We start from the raw sequence: 19,063 nt of genomic DNA on the forward strand, positions 1-19,063 counted from the left end.
ATGAGCAAACCATTTGTCCTGGATAGGAAACACTTTAAAGAGCAGACTCTATCAGACCTCTCCTGTGGTCGGGGAAATATAGGTCCCAACAAACAGACTGGAAATGTCAAAGGATCCAACGTGCAGACATGAGACAGAAATGTCTCATCTATCCACAGACCAAGACTGCTCACAGGGTCAAAATAAATGTGAGCTGACACTTGCTCTATACCTGAACTTCAACAGTATGTAAGCCCCATGAATATAACAGATACTATTTTAATGCTGTATGGAGCTCATGTTTATGTTACGCTCAATAATTCAGTTTGTCAAAATGTCCACTAGGTGTCGCTGACCTCCTGTTTGAGAGGGAGAGTCTGCACCTCTCACAGACAGAAGAAAAAACAGGCTGTGAGGGGCAGAGAGGAAGGGACAGAGAAGGAGCGGAGTCCGTGCAGATAGCATGAAATAGATCAGACACAACTTGAATATTCTTCTTCAAATCGATGTGAAAGTTATCCAAAAGGAGGGTAAAGATTTTTGGTTGCAGCAGGATTAAGGAGGACCACTTTTCAGTGGTTTTATGACCGCTCTCCGGTTGTTGTTGTTTTCTGTGGTTGATTCCAACCACAAAGCAAAGCGGCCATCACAGCAGCTGCAAGGTGGAGGATCCAGTCTGCACCTGTTTCTCCAGTGGGACTCCAGATCAGACATGAACCACATCAAGATATATGGACCCCAGACTATCTAAGTGACTCACTAAACAGAAAACACATTGACTGAAACTAAACTATTGACTTGAACTTGAAACGTTTGATGCCTCTCTACACCTGAAGAGGATTATATAAAGACTAAAGAGGAGAAATGATTTCAACTTGTTGCCACATACAACAGTGTTTGTTTTCCTCAGCATGCTCCTCTGAACCCAGCTGTAGATGTTGCTGTAGTCCTGCTTTAATATGCATTTAAAACATGTCACACTAAGTCGTGGTTACAAGTATATCACAGTGAAATACAAACCTGCTGTGTTGTCTTTGTTGTCATCATTTACAGGTCCTGTTGAGAATTTGTTCAGTGTGAGATGATGAGTGTGATGTTTCTTCAACCTGGAGGAAAAGAAGAAGAAAGTGAAAGACTCAGATCCAGCACATTAAAATGAGTGGAAACTACAGCGCTCAATAAATAAAAGAGGCCATCAGCCTGTTTCCTCTTCTCTTGTTGAATACTTTTATACCACTGTTATTTCTGTTTGATTGTTTCCTTTAAATGAACATGTGTTTGTTTCTGCAGGTAAAAAAAGAAACAGTGAGAATAAAAAGCAGACACATTCTCTGCTGCCCTCTGCTGGAGACAATGCAGTAAAACAGGTGATCTTATGCACACACTCTGGGACTGTTATTTCAAAACACTGGAAAAATATTAAAGAGGAGAAAATTATGAAAAGTGAAATTCCATGAAAGGTTCAGTTCAACCTACTTGGTGTTATACCGGACGATATTTTCACTGCTGACAGAAGATATGTGAATATTTTATTATTGGTCGCCAAGAAAAATAAAACAGCAACATGGAAGAATGTTAAACCAGCGAATGTGGCTGAATGGAAGCAAAGATTGAGACAAGTTTATCTCATGGAAAAAATGATGGCATCATTACAGATGAAAAGGGAGCGTTTTGATCGGAGGTGGAGCACAGTCGGAAAACACCTGACAAAGTGAAAAACTTTCACTTCCTCTCCCATGAATTGAACCTTTCAGGGGTTGACTGGGGAGCTGTTCTTCTTCACAGCATCAGTCCAGGAGATCCATTCTAGACACGTGTGACCCGTGTGTACGTTCTGCGTTGTGTTCTGCTGTTTCAGCAAAGTCTCAGGAGACAGATTGTAGTTCTTGTATTCTGTATTCAACAGATAAAAGTACAATCAACAGGTCGTGTGTGGAGTCAAGCATCTCCCCTCTGAGCAAACTGTCAACGGCTCTGCGTTTACAATCATACATGACACATTCATTCATAATAAGTTCAAATAGAGAGATACATGTACATTAAATACAACATCATACACACATTTAGAAAACTAACTTCAATATATTATTTATGAAAACAGCAGATTAATAATAAGCCAGAAAACCAGTTCCTTTTGATATCTACACAGAAAAATTAATCACAGCTGCTCTACATCAATCAATTAACAACTGACATATATTAAGACTGAAAAACACCTCTCCATACCAGATAAAAGTATAATCAATCAGCCGCTAACATTTGCTACCAAACTAATGAACAACATTATATATGATATTTGTCACGGATCAGAGGAAGAGACCCAAACGCACGACTCCAGGGCAAAAGGCAGTTTCAAAAATCCATTTTAACTGTACGCAGGGTTCGGTACACGGGAGTCAAACACTAACAGGTTCAGATTCCAAAAGTCAAGACAGAAACATGCTGGAACGCAGACACTGGGAACAAGACGACATAGAGACAAAAATACAAGAGGAACTGGCACAGAATGAGGGGAAGGCAGACATTATATACTGAACAGGGGGTGGAGTTAACAAGACACAGGTGAGACACATCAGGTCATCAGACAGGAGGGAAACAAGGAACAAAGAGCACAAGACCAGAAACTGAGGACAAGAACAAGTAAAACACAACACTGACAACACCAAAACCAGATATATAAAATAAAACAGGAAACACCAAAGACTAACGTAAATACCAGACTATGAAATATTAAAGCACACAAGGGAAACACTGACAACAAGACAAAGACTAAATATAACAATCAGAAACACTTGGACACAGGGAAACACTTTGAAAACATGACAACTAAAGACAAGACAGGACATCAAGATCATGACAATATTGAAAACTTTACAAAACTGATACAGGATAAATCGAATATGATCAGAAACAGAAGACCACCGTTTGATCACATCTAATCAATAAAAATGAGTTTATTGACGGAGCGTGAGTCATCATTGACCAACCTCTGACCAAACATCTGTGTCATTTAAGTATGTTGCAAAAAGAGTCGCCCTTTCCACATGTACCTGTGTATGTGAAATCAGTGAGCTAACACAGCTGGGTCTCTACTCGGGCTGTAACGCTACACAAACATTTGGGTTGGCTACGGTTCTCAGTCCTTGAAAGACAAAGAAAGAGACACACACTCTGTGTATTCTTCAGTTCATTCAGTTTTATTATCACCATACTATCATCATAATATTCACCCAACATTTCATTGAACATATCGATGAGAATAAACTCCAGGCAGTATTGTTGAGTCTTGATGCGGTAAAAGCCTTCGATCGGCTCAACTGGGACTTTCTTTAAAGAGTAGGAGAACATTTTGGATTTCAGCAGACCTTCATTCAGACTATTCAAGCACTTCAGAAGTGCAAGAATCAAAGTGAACGGAGCCATATCAAAGTCATGTCAGTTAGACAGAGGGGAGGCCCAATAAGCCCCTTACTGTCAGCCATCTTTATTGAAGCTTTAAGCCAAGCCACCACTCAAGACAATAATATTAAAGGTATAAAACATGAGCCAGGCACAAGAGGTGGATTTGCTGGATGAATTATATGTTAATAAAAGAAAGAGTAAAAACAAGTTGAACATTGTGGTTATATGATATATGGTAAAAGAAACAGAGCGAGATAAAGTAACAATAAATTCAAGCATTGCTTACTTCTTTCCCATCTTTAAACAACACAAATAAAATACTTGAGAGTGAACATCCTGAAAGTTTTGACTCATTTATATGAACTCGACTTTATTGAAGACACAAATACAGGAGGATGGAAGGAGATGGAATTCCAATATGAAGCTTGGAGTGGAGGATGGAGTCTGTGAGAATGAACATCTTGTCCAGAATCTTCTGTTTGTTTCAGACTCTTCCAATAGAAAGAAGAGAGAAACAGTTCAATGAGTGGGATAGACTAATATCACGGTACATATGGCGAGGGAAAAGACCAAGGAGAAGATTTCAAACTCTTCAACTGCAGAAGAAGAAGGGCGGTCTAACACATTATGATATATCTGCACAGTTGAGAACCCTGGTTTGCTGGCGCAGATCTGATTATCAAGCCAGATGGAAAACTATTGAAGAGAAGTTGTCAGAGAGCGTCCCAATCCAGGCGTGTTTAGGGGATCAACGATTGGTTGAAAAGCTCCTGGATAAAGGGAATAGCTGGATGAATTGATCCCTGGAAACCTGGTTCAGTATTATCAGCAGGACTGGCCTGTCTGATGAAATAAAGATACTGAGGTGGTGCTGGCATGACCCCGACTTCACCCCCAACAAACTGGATGTTCCTTACAAGTGATGGACCAAACAAGGCCTCTCCTCTTACTCTTCTTTTTTTAACCAGCAAACATTTCCAAACACTGAAAAGACTCTTTGCTTCAAGATTTCTTCAAATACGCCACCATTTAAACAGTTTGATGACAGAGACTGAAAAAGTCTTTGACAATAATCTCATACAAGTTTTCATAGCTGCCTATAGAGGGCACTCTGGGATTCAAATCATTTGCAGGTTGTATAGAGGGCTACAAGAGGAACACAGAGAACATACCACCTACATCAAACACAAACGGGAAAAGGAAACTAACTTCCACATCTGTGAAGAAGCTTTTGGGAAAATACTGTGAGTTTGAGTGGAAGATCACAAGCTCCATCTCCTGGAGAACATTGGGTTGGAAGAGTCTGATTAGATACTTTATTAAAGCTGTTCAGAAATCTCATGACACAGACTCTATCTCACTTCTCTTCAGTGCTATCTCCTGGCTCCTGGACCCAACCCCACATAGTTCTAGACCGGCCGTGTTAAGGATGGTCCCAAAGCTCTTATACTGAAAGAAGGAGAGAGGAGGGAGATCTGAGGAGAGAGCTGACTTTACCCAAGTCTTTTTACTGACAGACAATATCTCTGTGCATCTCTGCTGGGAGGCACTAAGACACAAGTGGAGGACACTTGGATGCAATGAAGGGAACTGAGATGTACCCATAGACTCTTCTAGCTGCTGGAGGAATTGTGGCTCACAGGAAGCAGATCACTACCACCTGTTCTGTACTAACAAACACAGCTTCTGCTTTGAGATCCACAGAGAACCAACAGATGTCTTTAAAGTCAGATGTTACCCAGGAATGGGACCAAGTCTTTCTTGCTAACCTGCATTCATCCACTAAACCAAATACTCATTTGGAAGCCTGAGCATTGCTGGCAGAAAGGCCATAACAAAGAAATGTTCCTCCACCAGTGGAAGACTGCTACCATGTAGTTTATGGAATCTATTCAATGACACAGATCACTTGTTCTCTGAAGCTTCACAAAAACTCATTTGAGGATCTCAGGATAAAATGAAAATCCTACATCTCCCCTAAACTCCCATCTTTTCTTTCAACTGCTTTTCCTTTAGTTATGAACCCCTGTATACTTTGTTTTTGTCTTTGTTTTTCTTTTCAGTGGGAGATCACCTCATCTCTTACATCGGATTTATTTTGTTCTGTGTTAAAGCACAAAAACATAAAAGGAGGAATCACTCTATTGTTTAAGCACAAATGACTGTACTGTACGAATGTCTCTGAATATGTGTGATTACAAATACCATTTAAAAAAAGACATATGACTGAAATGAACTGTGAGCTGATTCCTCTGTCAGTCCCTGATGGATGAAGCTCTCCTCAGCTTGCAGAGCTTCTCCACACACAAGATGGTGGAGGTTCCTCCTCTGTGGATCATCAGCTGCTCCTCTCTGCTCCACCAGAGTCCTGATCACTCACATTATCACAGAGATCCTCTCCAGCTAATGAGAGAAGAAGAGAGATGACAGAAATCATTTTCATCAGCTGGGAGTCATCAGATTCCCCCACAGTGCTGTAACTAAGCTCCGCCCCCACTCCACCTTTGGACTTTAACACTGAACGGTTTCATGTTGGTGTCTGAGTGTGAGTTTACACTGAGTTATGAGAGCTTCACGTCCACACACACTCAGACACACACAGCGTCGTTCTGTCCTACCAGCTCTGACAGCCGACTGTTCTCCTCTCCACTTTAAAGAGTCAGAGCAACACATTCAGTTCAGAGAAGAAACAGGACTTATTATAGTCAGGTCAAAGGTCAACTAACCATGGGAGGAAAATAGAAGAAGCCGTAGTTTGGACATGAATCCTCTCTGATGTTTCTTTGTTTCTGTCAGTTGTCCTTCCTGCATTTGTTCCTGCAGCTGTGTAACTTTAGTCTTTGAGCCTGTTTGTCTTCAACTTCTTCATATGATTCATATCGTTTGTTCACAGTCTGTGAGATATTGTGATAGGTTATATGAAGATCGCTCCGCCCCTTTTATGAAACTCTGGGTTTACTTCTCAGGATGATCACCAGCTTCATGTGACTGTTCAGCACCATCTCTTCTGTCAGGGTTAGTGAAGCCAGATCACAGAAAACAAACCCTGAGTATGTTGAACTCTCTTTGTAGCAGGGAACCAAGAAAAGGATTTCTCCAACAACAAACAACAACAATGTAAATATATGTATGAGCTGATATGTGGAGGGTTTACTAAAGAACACTGAGAGACTGACCTCAGAGTCTTCAGTCCATAGTTTGGATTCTTCTGAAGATCACACAGCAGCTTCACATCTGAATCCTGCAGCTTGTAGTTGTCTCTCAGGTCCAGCTCTCTGAGATGGGAGGGGTTGGACTTCAGAGCTGAGACCAGAGAAGAACAGCTGATGTCTGACAACCTGCAGCGCTCCAATCTGCATAAAGAAGAAAAGAATAAAAATAATGTGTAATCCAGTCACATGTGTTCAGCTTGTGATGAGTATCTCAACATCACTTTGTCCTGATGAATCAAGTTTTCTCTAAATGATTCGAGGATCATTTCTGATTGTGTATTCACTAAATCTAAATCCTCCAAATGTCAGCTCAACATTCATCCAGCTGTTCATGTGCACAGATGAAGAACAGGCTGCTGATCTCAGTCAGCTCTGTGATGTTACTACATTTATCAAATCACACATTATTCAATCACAAGTCTTCATGATTTCACTTCTTCACAGAACCAGAGGAAACCAGAGGCTTCATGTGCACCTTGTCCAACTTTACTTCAAAGAGTCACAAAAACATTTTCACATCAAATCTCGAAATTATTCAGAAACTTCAAGAATAAGAAATCTCCTAAATCATTAAATATTCAGAGATTTAAATTCAGACAAATACTGAAAATATATAAATCCTGAAATGTGCAACAATGGAGGATGTGGATTGAAATGATTCAAATGAATGACACAGTCAGTGATCTGACCTCAGAGACTCCAGTCTGCAGTTTGGACTCTGCAGATAATCACACAGCAGCTTCACTCCTGAATCCTGCAGCTTGTTGTCACTCAGCTCCAGCTCTCTGAGATGGGAGGGGTTGGACTTCAGAGCTGAGGCCAGAGAAGAACAGCTGATCTCTGACAAACTGCAGAACTCCAATCTGAATAAAGAATAAAAGAAGTAAATGTAGATGACAGTGAGCTTTATACATGAATGTGTGATGTTGTCCACATGAACACACTGATGTGATCATCATCTGTTCATTCACACATTGAAGGACTTCATAGTGATTCATTCATGTTTTTGTACTTCCTGATCATTCTTAGATTGAAACGTACAATATGTTGAATTTTATTAGAATCTTTACATTTAAATATCTGAATTCATTTCAAATGGACTAAACCCATGTTAAAATAACAGTCAACAATGAAGTCTTGAAGCATTGTGATGCTAAAGTGTTTGTTCAACATGCTGGTAACTGTAAGAGTGGACTGAATCTATTTGATATTAATATGAGGCTGTGATAGAGCTGTCACCTTTCTCTCCTCCTTTCTTCTCTGAGGGAGAAACTCTTCATCCTTACATTTGGACTTTAGGAGCTCTCTTAAGGACTGACATGCTTTGTGAATAACCTTGATCTTTACCAGGATCTAGTCTTTAATCTAAGTAGAAATGTAGCTGCAGCGTGTTCCAGCTCCAGCTGTCTGCCACTGTGGCTGAAACTTCTCTTCTCCCTTCTGTTGTCCTCGTGCCCTGCTGTCACTCTCCACTCTTCTCAGGACTTTTTTCATTTCAATCTTGATTTGAACCCGTCTGTTGTCGGGATCTGATGCTTTTAAACCCTTGAACCAAAAGTCTTTTTCATGACAGAAAGCCTGGGCTAAAATCTGTGTGCCAGTGCACAATTCAAGTGTAGCGAGCGCTCACAGGAGTGACAGCAGTGAAGCTGTCGGGTACGTTGACAACACGTCCAACTTATTTACTCATTCTCCGCCATTGACGAGATTTTCCGTCAATTGGTGTTTTCAGTGAAATACGATAGGGACGGATGTTGTGAAAAAGTTGCAGTACTGTGAGGCCAAAAACCAACAAACAAGACCACCCGCGGGAAAGTAGAGAAAAAACAAAAAGAAAATCTTCTTCGTCCTTATTTTCTAGCGGGTGGAGTTCGATCAGTCTATATGTGAGTTTGACGCGCGTCAAAAAGGAAACATTAGCCATATAGATATGAGATAAAAGCTGAACAGTACAAACATGCCGGCACCAGCAAGGTGATATTCGGCTGGAGAAACTTTAGAGTTAATTATAGATACAGACTCTGATAATTCATTTTTTGACGTTCGTGAAACTGATCTGGATGAAGACAGCAGCGGCGACAGCGAATGGAGGGATTCAGGACCTACATTCAGACGTGTAAGAGGTAAGATATGATCACATTATTTTTTGACTTACCGTGATAGTGTAACCCTGGTCTACAAAGCCTCAGTCAATTAAAGCTAGTTAATAAAAACAGCCAATAAGAAATGCATTACAAGTGATAAATGGACAATAAATAGAATAACATGGGCTAAAAATCATTTAAATTGTCAGCAATGCTATATTTCATGATATAATATTTAATTTAGGCTTCAAAACATGTTAAAGGGTTAAAAACTTGTGAATTCATGTTGTTATTTTTAATGGTTTAAAAATGTGTTAAGACTTTTATTTTGAAGAGTCGCGTTGCAGCGTGACCCATGTGATTAGCCACAGCCAACCGGGTTGTTCTTCTCCTGCTGCTGAACGAGGGAGATACGTAAACGGACTTTGCAGAGCTGTTGCTTAAAACAGAGGAAAATAGAGAGAAAGAACAAGTAAAAGTTTATACAGTTATTTTTTGTACTCTGAAGGAGTTAATTTTGTTTCTTCAACCTGTCCGTGACTTGGTGACGTTTTACACACTGTCGAACGGGACTTGGTGAGTGTTAAAATTGTATTTTATTTCATGAAAAAATGTTTTGTCATCATGTATTGGTCATTTCATGGAAATGGAACGCTAAGGTAGCAGATTTATGTTGTTTTATTTTGAAATGGTGGATATACATTGTCAAATTTGGTGCTTAAACGGAGCACATGCTGTAGTTCAATGTCCGGTGATGCTATTTTTTTCCGCCGCCATGATGGCGAGTGCGCCATCTTATGAAGTACCAAGTAAACTGAAAAACAGACTTTTATTGATGTTTGAAGCTACCGGATGTATGATTTGATTTGTTTATGCATATTATTTGGTTGTTATGGTAGGCCATTAAAGTTGGGACCGGGAATTCTGAGCGAATACCGGAGTTGGATTTCACGTGTGAGATACAAGATGGCGAGCCACCCAGGGACCCCTTGAACTGTGCAACACACAGAAGTGAAACGCCCTCTGCTGGATGTTGCAAGATTTCACCAAAAAACTGGGAGGATTGATCCATATCTCTCTGCAAAACTGCAGACGACTCTCTGAGACACCGGATTAACCATTAAGGACAATTCAAGGAATAGAGACACTTGTGATATACAAGTTATTCAGTCTTTTGCTGAATTGTTTTGAGTTTTGTGTATTACATCACTGTTTTTTGTTAACCATACATGTTAATGCTGTAATGGTATTATGTGAAGTGTAAATGTTTTGTTTGGTACAAACAAAAATAAGAAATGGTTGAAACTTAAAAGGGAACTTAACAAAACTTGGACTAAATCTTGAAACTAAAGAACTCGACTTTATTCAGAATAAAGTAAACTCAAATAGATTTATAAAGCTTGAAATTAATACAAACAATAACCTTGGTTGAAAATAATATCCTTTCAATAGGTTTAAATCTAAAAAGGGATTAATAAACTAAATCACTTGAACGAAAGGGAAGAATATTTCATTTTTTTCATAAAGTGATTGAAAATCTTATGTTAACTGTATGTCAACTATTCTTCTGTGTTCAACTAACTATAATAAGCCGGCAATTTAACTTGTTTTTCTGGTCTGTGGTTATTAATGCGTTGTACATAAATCACTGCTCTAGTAGTCGAACCTAATATTGGTCCGAGCATTCTGTAACTACTCCAGAAGGGTTACAATAGCATACGCATCTGCTAATTCATGAGATAACATGACGTGGAAATAACATATCCCTCAGTTTTGTACATAAACGATGTACCAAACGAATTTTTGTATAACATTTTCCAGACACAGAGTCCAGGTCTCCAAGGTCCAGACATACACGTAGGTGCAAGAGGTGAGTTATGATAACATATTTTTAGTTTGATAGTATGTTACTTGGATTGTATGATTATTAGATACTACAAGACAAGAGCATCTGCTAATTTGTGAGAGGATATAAAAAAGAAATAATTTATCTCTCATTTTGTACAACATGAATGGTTGTATGATGTTTTACTGTCATTTTCCTGACACACAGTCCAGGTCTCCAAGATCCAGGTCTCCTTCTTACAGACCCACCAGAGGTGCAAGAGGTGAGTTATGATAACATGGTGTATTTTTTTAGTTTGATAACCTGTTACTAAGATTGTATGATTATTACACGATACAAGACGAGAGCATCTGCTCATTTTTGAGAGGAGATGAAAAATAAATTTTGCACACAAACTATTTACCAAATGAATATTTGTATGACTTTTTACACACACAGAGTCCAGGGATTCAAGGTCCAGGTGTCCTTTATACAGACCTACCCAAGGTGAAAGAGGTAAGATATGATATGAAGAGGCTGAAAAATAACGTTCCTCTCTTTGTGCTGTTATGGAAAATTTTACTCCATGTGTACTACGAAGGTCTCATAGAATCTGTCATATAAAATGTATCTGAAATGTCTTAGAATACTACATGCACAGCATATTGGGTGTTTTGTTTCCCATCATTTCGTTCCCTTTATTCTGTTTCTCACACTCTGTACATGTGGGAAGAGTCACCCAGGCTCTTTCTCACTGGACTCCATCTCCTTCTCAGCCTTGGGAGATGGTAAGTAGTCATGTAGTCTCTTTTCTCACACTTGGGGATAGATTGTGCCCTGCCAGGTGGGCAGTGTCTCTATGTGGCGTGATGGGGAGTGATCTGTGTAGTGTGATGGAAATGTATAAGTTTTCATGTTTGCCTTTTCTCGGGGCCTATTTCTCTCCTCACCGTGTAAGAGAGGGGTCTTCGAACGCTTATCTTGCCTTCGAATAAATGTTCGTTGAGACCAGATCGATCTTGGGGTTCCTTTTTGAATAGATCTTCTCACTCTTTATTTTCACTCTTTGGTAATGGAAAAAATTCCACAACAGTGCACATCACACTGTTGAATAAAAAAATGGGTCCTGGTCCAGGTAGTCTGATGTGGAAAGAAATGAACTGGCAGCCTAAATACTTTCCTTTCACTGAGAATCCTGGACCTCTAAAAGATGCTGCTGGTCTTGATCATATCATTCGTAAGCCTGACCTTGAAATGTACGGGTCTACAGATGACATTTTGGCCACCCCCTACTTCAACAAGGTCATGTCCCGCAACCGGTTTGAAATCATATGGAGATTTCTACACTCCAATGATTATGAATCAAGGCCAGCAAATAGCACTGACAGGTTGTACAAAGTCCGCCCTGTCTTATATTACCTTATATCTAAATTCAGTCAAATGTATCAACCTAACACCAACATTTGCATTGATGAGGGTATGCTTCTGTGGCGTGGACGGCGAGCGCTCAGGGTGTACAATCCCCAAAAACCTGTCAAATATGGGTTCAAATCCTACATCCTTTGTGATTCTGACACAGTCTACTGTTACAACATGAAACCCTATTGTAGAGAAGGCACTTCCCTGGGAGACACAGTTGTCTCTCTTCTTGATCAAGTTTTTGTTCAACTATGTTTTATTATTGAAAATAATAATGATATTTAAGTGTTTGTAAAAACAAAGTATTTCTGAGTGTATAAGAGAAGAAAAATGTATAATATAGTTTGTAAATGTTGTAGTGCTACACTATTCAAAGGAAATTTATAATTTTATGTAATAATTTTTATTTATTTTAGTTATTTATTTTAAAAAATAACTGTAGTTGTCAAATGAAAGTAAAAAGAATCCAAATGTAAACTCAAAATCACATTTTTTTCTTGAAAATAAATGTGTTTTACAAAAGTGCTGTTTTCTCAGCTTTTTGTCCGGAATGTTGTTTTTTTGTGAAAATGGCCGATATTCAAGTGCTGATAAAAAAAGATTGAATGAAGCTTGAATAAAATAGTTTTTCGTATATGAAGGCAGAAGCTCTGATCTTTCTTTGGATGTGTTCAATATTTACATATTCAAAGAACAAAATATTCTGTGGGTCTTGAAAGACTGGTGAAAATGGTGAAAAAGGCTGGCGCTGACTGGCAACACTTCTAGAATTCTCTGGGGGAAAAAGTGTTAAAGCTGTCAAAGAGATAGCACGCCAACGTGAACATCACTGCAAGCAGGAACAAAGAGAGTGTGGAGCAAAGCCAAGTCTCCTTTGCATTTAAACAGCCTCTTGATAATAATTCTGAACGGGCCAAAGACATAACAAACACCACTGCTGTTTTTATTACAGTGGATTACATGCAGAATGGGACTTTGTGTTTTTACAGCTTCTTATATTGACAGAGGGAAATATGAATAGTTGTGAGATGAAACTGTCCCAGCTTTATTTTGTGCTCTAAAAAGTGCTGACTTCATAAACAGAAAGGTGTCGGTGTTTGTCTCTGTCATTTAAAACACATCTTTTTATTTATACTATAGGCTATATGGATGATTTTATTTCATTCATTTCTTTTATTGATTGGAGACTCTTTTGGTTATAAGTATATTTGATTTAATGTTATTTTTGAATGTTTCATTTAAAATGTCATGAAAAAGAAACCTGAGCAGGTGAAGTCTGAACTGTCCATGCTGAACTTAAGACAATGTGTAAAAGGGAAGTTGTAAATGTTCCTGATAAAGAAAAAGAAAGTGTTGCATCAGGTCCCTTACTGGACCCAAAATGTACCCAACCCAATCTTCAGAACTGAGAACCGTACCCAACCCAAATGTTTGTGTAGCGTTACAGGCCGAGTAGAGACACAGCTGATAGTAAAATCATTTCATCAAGTTCTCAACAAATCAAAATGTGAACCATGTTTGAACAGCATCCCCCCCTTTTTAAAAGCAGGAATAAGACGGGGGTCCTTCATGTTGTAGCTCACCTCTTTTTATGTCTGATTATTTGATGTTTCTGTAAAAGTCTGACAGAGTTGACTCAAATCTGGGACACAACTTTAACAGGTCCAAATGTTCCTAAAAACAACATGTTAAAGTGTCGATGACTATAATAGTATTTTACACCTTTATTATCAGAAGGTTTTATAGTTTGAAGAGTTTGACTCTTTTTTAAATACTTTCAAGTTTTAAATTGTTTTCTGCCATCGGGCAGGTTTAGACATGAAACAAAGAAATCAGAACCAACATTTGGGATTTCAAATTAGTTTCATCATAAAAATATTTTAAAGGGATTTTCATTAAAAAATGGAATAAGTTCATTTGTAAGTGGTATTTTTAAGTTTGTTTGTCAGGGACATGATGTTTCCCAATTCTCAAGAATGGGTGAAATTCAAGCACAGTCAACACAGTTTCTATTATATTCATATCTATATTACAGTCAGTGATCTGACCTCAGAGTCTCCAGTCTGCAGTTTGGACTCTGCAGATAATCACACAGCAGCTTCACTCCTGAATCCTGCAGGTCGTTGTTGCTCATCTCCAGCTGTCTGAGATGGGAGGGGTTGGACTTCAGAGCTGAGGCCAGAGAAGAACAGCTGATCTCTGACAAACTGCAGCCCCTCAATCTGAATAAAGAATAAAAGAAGTAAATGTAAATGACAGTGAGCTTTATAGATGAATGTGTGATGTTGTCCACATGAACACACTGATGTGATCATCATCTGTTCATTCACACATTGAAGGACTTCATAGTGATTCATTCATGTTTTTGTACTTCCTGATCATTCTTAGATTGAAACGTACAATATGGTGAATTTTATTAGAATCTTTACATTTAAATATCTGAATTCATTTCAAATGGACTAAACCCATGTTATATATCTTTTTATTGTTGAGTACTTACATTACATCAAATATTTCCAACAGTGATCAGAGTCAGAGAAATATTAGAGATGTAACTGGACGTGTCTTGTCTTGGCGGCAGATTAGGGCTGGGAGATATATCCAGTATTTAAGATATATGGATATATATTCAAACATGATATAAGACAATATCTTTAATATGGATATTGTAAGAGCCATTTTTGTGTTAACGATGAACTGTGGTTTTCATGTCACTAGGTGTCACTGTTGGGTTGCTTAACGCAGCCTATATGAGTATGACGTTTGTCATCAGACAGGATGTTGTTGTTTGACCCCGGAAGGGCTCATGGTTTTTGACCACTGAAGCGGCATGCAGTAAGTAAGGACCTGCTGTGTTGGATCTGTGTGTATGGATTTATGATCGGTAACAAACCTGTTGGACAGTGTTTTCTTTGCACATGGTGCTTATTAATAAATGTAACGTGGAAACGAAAGAATGACACGTCTGAAGGAACGTTATTTGACGCAACACACAAGGAAACAGCGCGTCATCCAGGTCACTCCTGGGAGTTAAACAATCAACAAAAGCTTAGTATTTGATTAAGCTTCTACATTAAAACCAGCCGTTTGGAACTTTGTTTGGAACAACTTGGGCGCGTTTGTCAAGCAACGGAGGCGACATGGAGAGCTACCGGTAGCAAAGTGCAGTGTTGGCTATCGTTACCTGGTGGAGGTCGTTTCATACTGCGGACGGAACGAGGAGCTGTCGGGCAGGACGTCGTCGAGTCGCGGGAGGACTGGGGAGCTGTCGGGATTCGGCCACGTCTGCAATCATCGTGGGACTCGAGCTAATGCTAGGTGGAGCATCTTACTGGAGCACCGCACGGTGCCCAACGCAGCGTTTGTAGAGGTATTTGTAGCGCTACACTGTTTATGGCCATTTTAAGATGTGTGCACACATGACTCTACTAAATCCAATGCATTGGTAGTCAATTCTGACTGACATTAGACTTTGCGTGACTTGACTTTGCGTGGAGAACTATTGAACGGAGCTCGTGACTTTGTATCATGGAGGAAAACGCAGCATCGGACATTGCGAAAGGGACTGTGGTTCACGATATGTCAACTGTTAAAAAAGCTAGCAGTATAACTGGCGGTGCTGAAATAACTGAAAAGCGGGTGGTTAAACTCACTGCTAAAGCGCTTGCTGGTAAACTAGAGCAATTACAAAATGAAAGAAAATCCAAACTCAGTAAAGCAAGGGTCATAAGAAAAACAATGCAAAATCTAATGTTGAATGATGACAAAACTGAGGTACAGAATGCTGTTGATGAATTAATTAAGGTTTGTAATGAAGCAAAATTAGTCAATGATTCTTTGTTGCGCATTTTGCCATGTGATGAAAGGGAGAAACATGAAACGTGGTTTAAAGCAAACATGTTGGCAAATGATGTGTATTGACAGTGCAAAAAGGTGGGTTTTGTGTCATGGTTTAAATGCACATTGAAATGTTACACATGTGGAGGATGATGTCCGTCCTGAGGACAGTGTGTCAAACGTAGGTAGTAAACGCTCAAGTCAAAGGAGTCATTGAAGTGTTAACTCAAGCACAACATCCTCTGCACGAATAAAAGCTGAGGCAGATAGAGCTGCACTTCTCGCTCGACAAGCGGCGTTAAAGGAAAGACACGCTTTAGAGCAACAACAAGAGAGCAGCTGAGGAGGAGAAAAGAGGAGCTTGACCTGAAAGCTGACTTAGCGGCCTTCAATGCTAAGTTAGCAGTACTCCAGGCTTGTGATGCTCGCAGTTCTTCTAGAGGCTCAAATGGAATGAGCTCTTACTTTGAAAAGGAAAAGAAGAAGGCAGAACCTGTCATTGCTTTAAGCCCCATGGCAAAGGAGTACGAACCTGCATTCAAACAGTCTAAACAAAATCACTGGACAGAATCGTCAATAAAATCGGATCAACTAAAATACATGGACGTGCGACCAAAACAAACTGTTAAAATGTTGCAAACTTTGACAAACTCCCAGTACTCCCCAAATACACAACAACAACAACAAGGAAATAATATGCCTCAATCAAAGGATGGAAAAGGACAAGCTACAGGAAATCATCGAACAATAAATAAAAATTCAACTGGAGACATTATTGACATCATGCACAAGCAAAATGAAATAACAGCAGCCCTTGTACAGCAACAGCTTTTCTCATCTCTGCCGCCTAGAGATATTCCCACATTCGATGGAGACCCTCTAAAATACAGATCGTTTGTCAAGGCCTTTGAACAAGGAGTGGAAATAAAAGCAAGTAAAGCTGACTGCCTTTACTATTTGGAGCAGTACACTAGAGGACAGCCACGGGAGTTGGTGCGTAGTTGCCTGCATATGGACCCTGAAGATGGCTATACAGTGGCAAAGAACCTCATACAGGAACATTTCGGTAACCACTACAAAATTGCAACTGCTTACATGGAGAGGGCTTTGGCCTGGCATTCAATTAAATCGGAAGAGATAAGCACACTCCAAGCATATGCCCTGTTTCTACGTGGTTGCTGCAATGCAATGGAGGACCTTCAGTACTTAACAGAGCTTGACATGCCGGTCAATATGAGAGCTATTGTTGCAAAGTTACCATTTAAAATGAGAGATCAATGGAGATCCAAAGCTCATGATATTATGGGAAGAACAGAAGACAGAGCTCACATACATGATTTAGTGTCATTTATTGAATGTCGTGTCAAAATCCTTTCAGACCCCTTGTTCGGTAACATACAGGACCCGGGTTTGGTGCTGCCGGGACAAAACCTCTTACCAGGTTTAACGCACAGCCCAGGGGTAGAGTGAAAGAAAGTATTGTTGCTACCACTGTAACATCGACAGATCTACTTGAAAAAGTTGAATGTCAAAGGAAGAACGAAAAAACTGGATGCCTCTACTGTACACGTGGGCACTCATTGGAGGAGTGTAAGGAGCTTAATGACAAGAAGCATAAAGAGAAGATCCAGTTTCTGCGGGAAAAGGGGGTTTGTTTTGCATGTCTATCCGTAGGTCACATGAGTCGTGACTGTGAGAAAAGATTAGTGTGCAAAATCTGTGGCCAAACTCACCCAACCTTGCTGCATATAAAAGGGCATGCAGTTCGGGAGCAGCAACGTGGAGTGTGCAATGAACGGCCTAGTGTAGTCACAACATGTGGACATACAGGGGCTGGAAAGGACCAGTGTGCTCTATCTATTCTTCCTGTAAAGGTAAAGGCTTCAGAGGGTAATCACACAGTAACAACATATGCCTTCTTAGATCCTGGCAGTTCTGCCACATTCTGCTCTGAACATCTCGTGAAGAAGTTGAATGCTGCAGGTAAACAAACCAGCTTTCTGCTACGAACAATGGGGCAAGAAATGGTGAAGACCCCTTACTCATTGACAGGTTTGAAGGTGGCTGGCCTTGAAAGCAATGATTTTTATGTGCTTCCAGATGTTTTCACACAGGAAAAAATGCCAGTGACAGCTGATGACATAGTGACGCAGGAAGATCTCGACAAATGGCCACACTTAGAAAAGGTGAACATCCCAAGTATTGACAAAAATGTCGACCTTTTAATTGGCACAAATGCTCCCACGTTATTGGAACCATGGGAAATCGTCAACAGCTGCGGGAATGGCCCGTATGCCATCAAGACTGTGCTGGGATGGTCGGTAAATGGTCCACTGAATGGAAACAGTGGTGCCATGGAAGCAGAATTTCCCTCTGCAATGGTTAATAGGATTGCTGTTTGCAAACTAGAGGAGATGCTGACTGCCCAGTATAACCATGACTTCAATGACAAGAATGTGGAGGAAGAACACATGTCAAGAGAAGACATGAAGTTTTTGGAGATTCTCAGTCATTCAGCAAAGCTGGTGGATGGGCATTACAGCCTGAAAATGCCTTTTAGGAAAGAGCAACCTGTGCTCCCAAATAATATAGCAGTGGCCAAGCAAAGAATTCTTGGACTCAAAAGAAGGTTTGAGAAAGATGAGCAGTTTCACCAGGAGTATACAAACTTCTTCAATGACATCATTGGTAAAGGATATGCTGAGGAAATACCTCAGCATCAGTTGAAGTGTGAGGAGGGAAAGGTCTGGTATATTCCCCATCATTGCGTTTACCATCCCAGAAAGAACACTTTGCGAGTGGTGTTTGATTGTGGGGCAACATTCAAGGGAAGATCGTTAAATAACAAACTCTTTCAGGGTCCTAACCTTACAAGTAGTCTGTTTGGAGTGCTCACAAAGTTCAGACAAGAGCCTGTAGCTTTAATGGCAGATATACAGCAGATGTTCTATCAGGTTAATGTTGCAGAAACCGACAAAGATTATCTACGTTTCCTGTGGTGGCCTGAGGGTAACTTGAGTCACGAAATTGCAGAGTATCGGATGACTGTCCACCTGTTCGGAGCTGTCTCATCCCCAAGCTGCGCCTGTTATGCTCTCAGGAAAACAGCAGAAGATGGTCGAGCATTCTGCCCTGCTGATGTGATTCAAACGGTAAATCAAAACTTCTACGTCGACAACTGTTTGAAGAGCACATCCTCAGAAGAAGAAGCAATTCAGTTGATCAAACATCTTACAGCTGTCTGTCAAAGAGGAGGATTCTGTCTGACTAAGTGGGTCAGTAAGTAAGGGTGCTGAGGACAGTCC

At 40.0% G+C, this 19,063-nt stretch overlaps 3 protein-coding genes and 1 long non-coding RNA gene across 4 annotated transcripts in view; 1 reads left to right on the plus strand and 3 right to left on the minus strand.

Moving 5' to 3' along the window:
• LOC306818941 (NLR family CARD domain-containing protein 3-like) overlaps window positions 1-19,063 on the minus strand; it is a 109,116-nt gene that overhangs the window by 51,073 nt on the left and 38,980 nt on the right. The window lies entirely within an intron of this gene.
• The window catches only part of LOC306818947 (uncharacterized protein), a 118,398-nt gene that overhangs the window by 44,912 nt on the left and 54,423 nt on the right, over window positions 1-19,063 (plus strand). The window lies entirely within an intron of this gene.
• The window catches only part of LOC306818994, a 38,714-nt gene continuing 24,738 nt past the window's right edge, over window positions 5,088-19,063 (minus strand). The window contains exon 2 of the long non-coding RNA XR_013778460.1: window positions 5,088-5,784. This is a non-coding gene — a long non-coding RNA (uncharacterized lncRNA). The remainder of the gene's footprint in view (window positions 5,785-19,063) is intronic.
• The window catches only part of LOC306818771 (uncharacterized protein), a 30,708-nt gene continuing 16,732 nt past the window's right edge, over window positions 5,088-19,063 (minus strand). Inside the window, exons 7-9 of the mRNA XM_079336489.1 lie at window positions 13,970-14,143; window positions 7,283-7,456; window positions 5,088-6,734 (exon numbers count right to left, since the gene is read on the minus strand). Coding sequence (XP_079192615.1) covers window positions 6,398-6,734; window positions 7,283-7,456; window positions 13,970-14,143 — 685 coding nt within the window. The 3' untranslated portion in view covers window positions 5,088-6,397. The remainder of the gene's footprint in view (window positions 6,735-7,282; window positions 7,457-13,969; window positions 14,144-19,063) is intronic.

This window comes from Symphodus melops (genome assembly GCF_947650265.1).
Source record: "Symphodus melops genome assembly, chromosome: 23".
Taxonomy (NCBI): domain Eukaryota; kingdom Metazoa; phylum Chordata; class Actinopteri; order Labriformes; family Labridae; genus Symphodus; species Symphodus melops.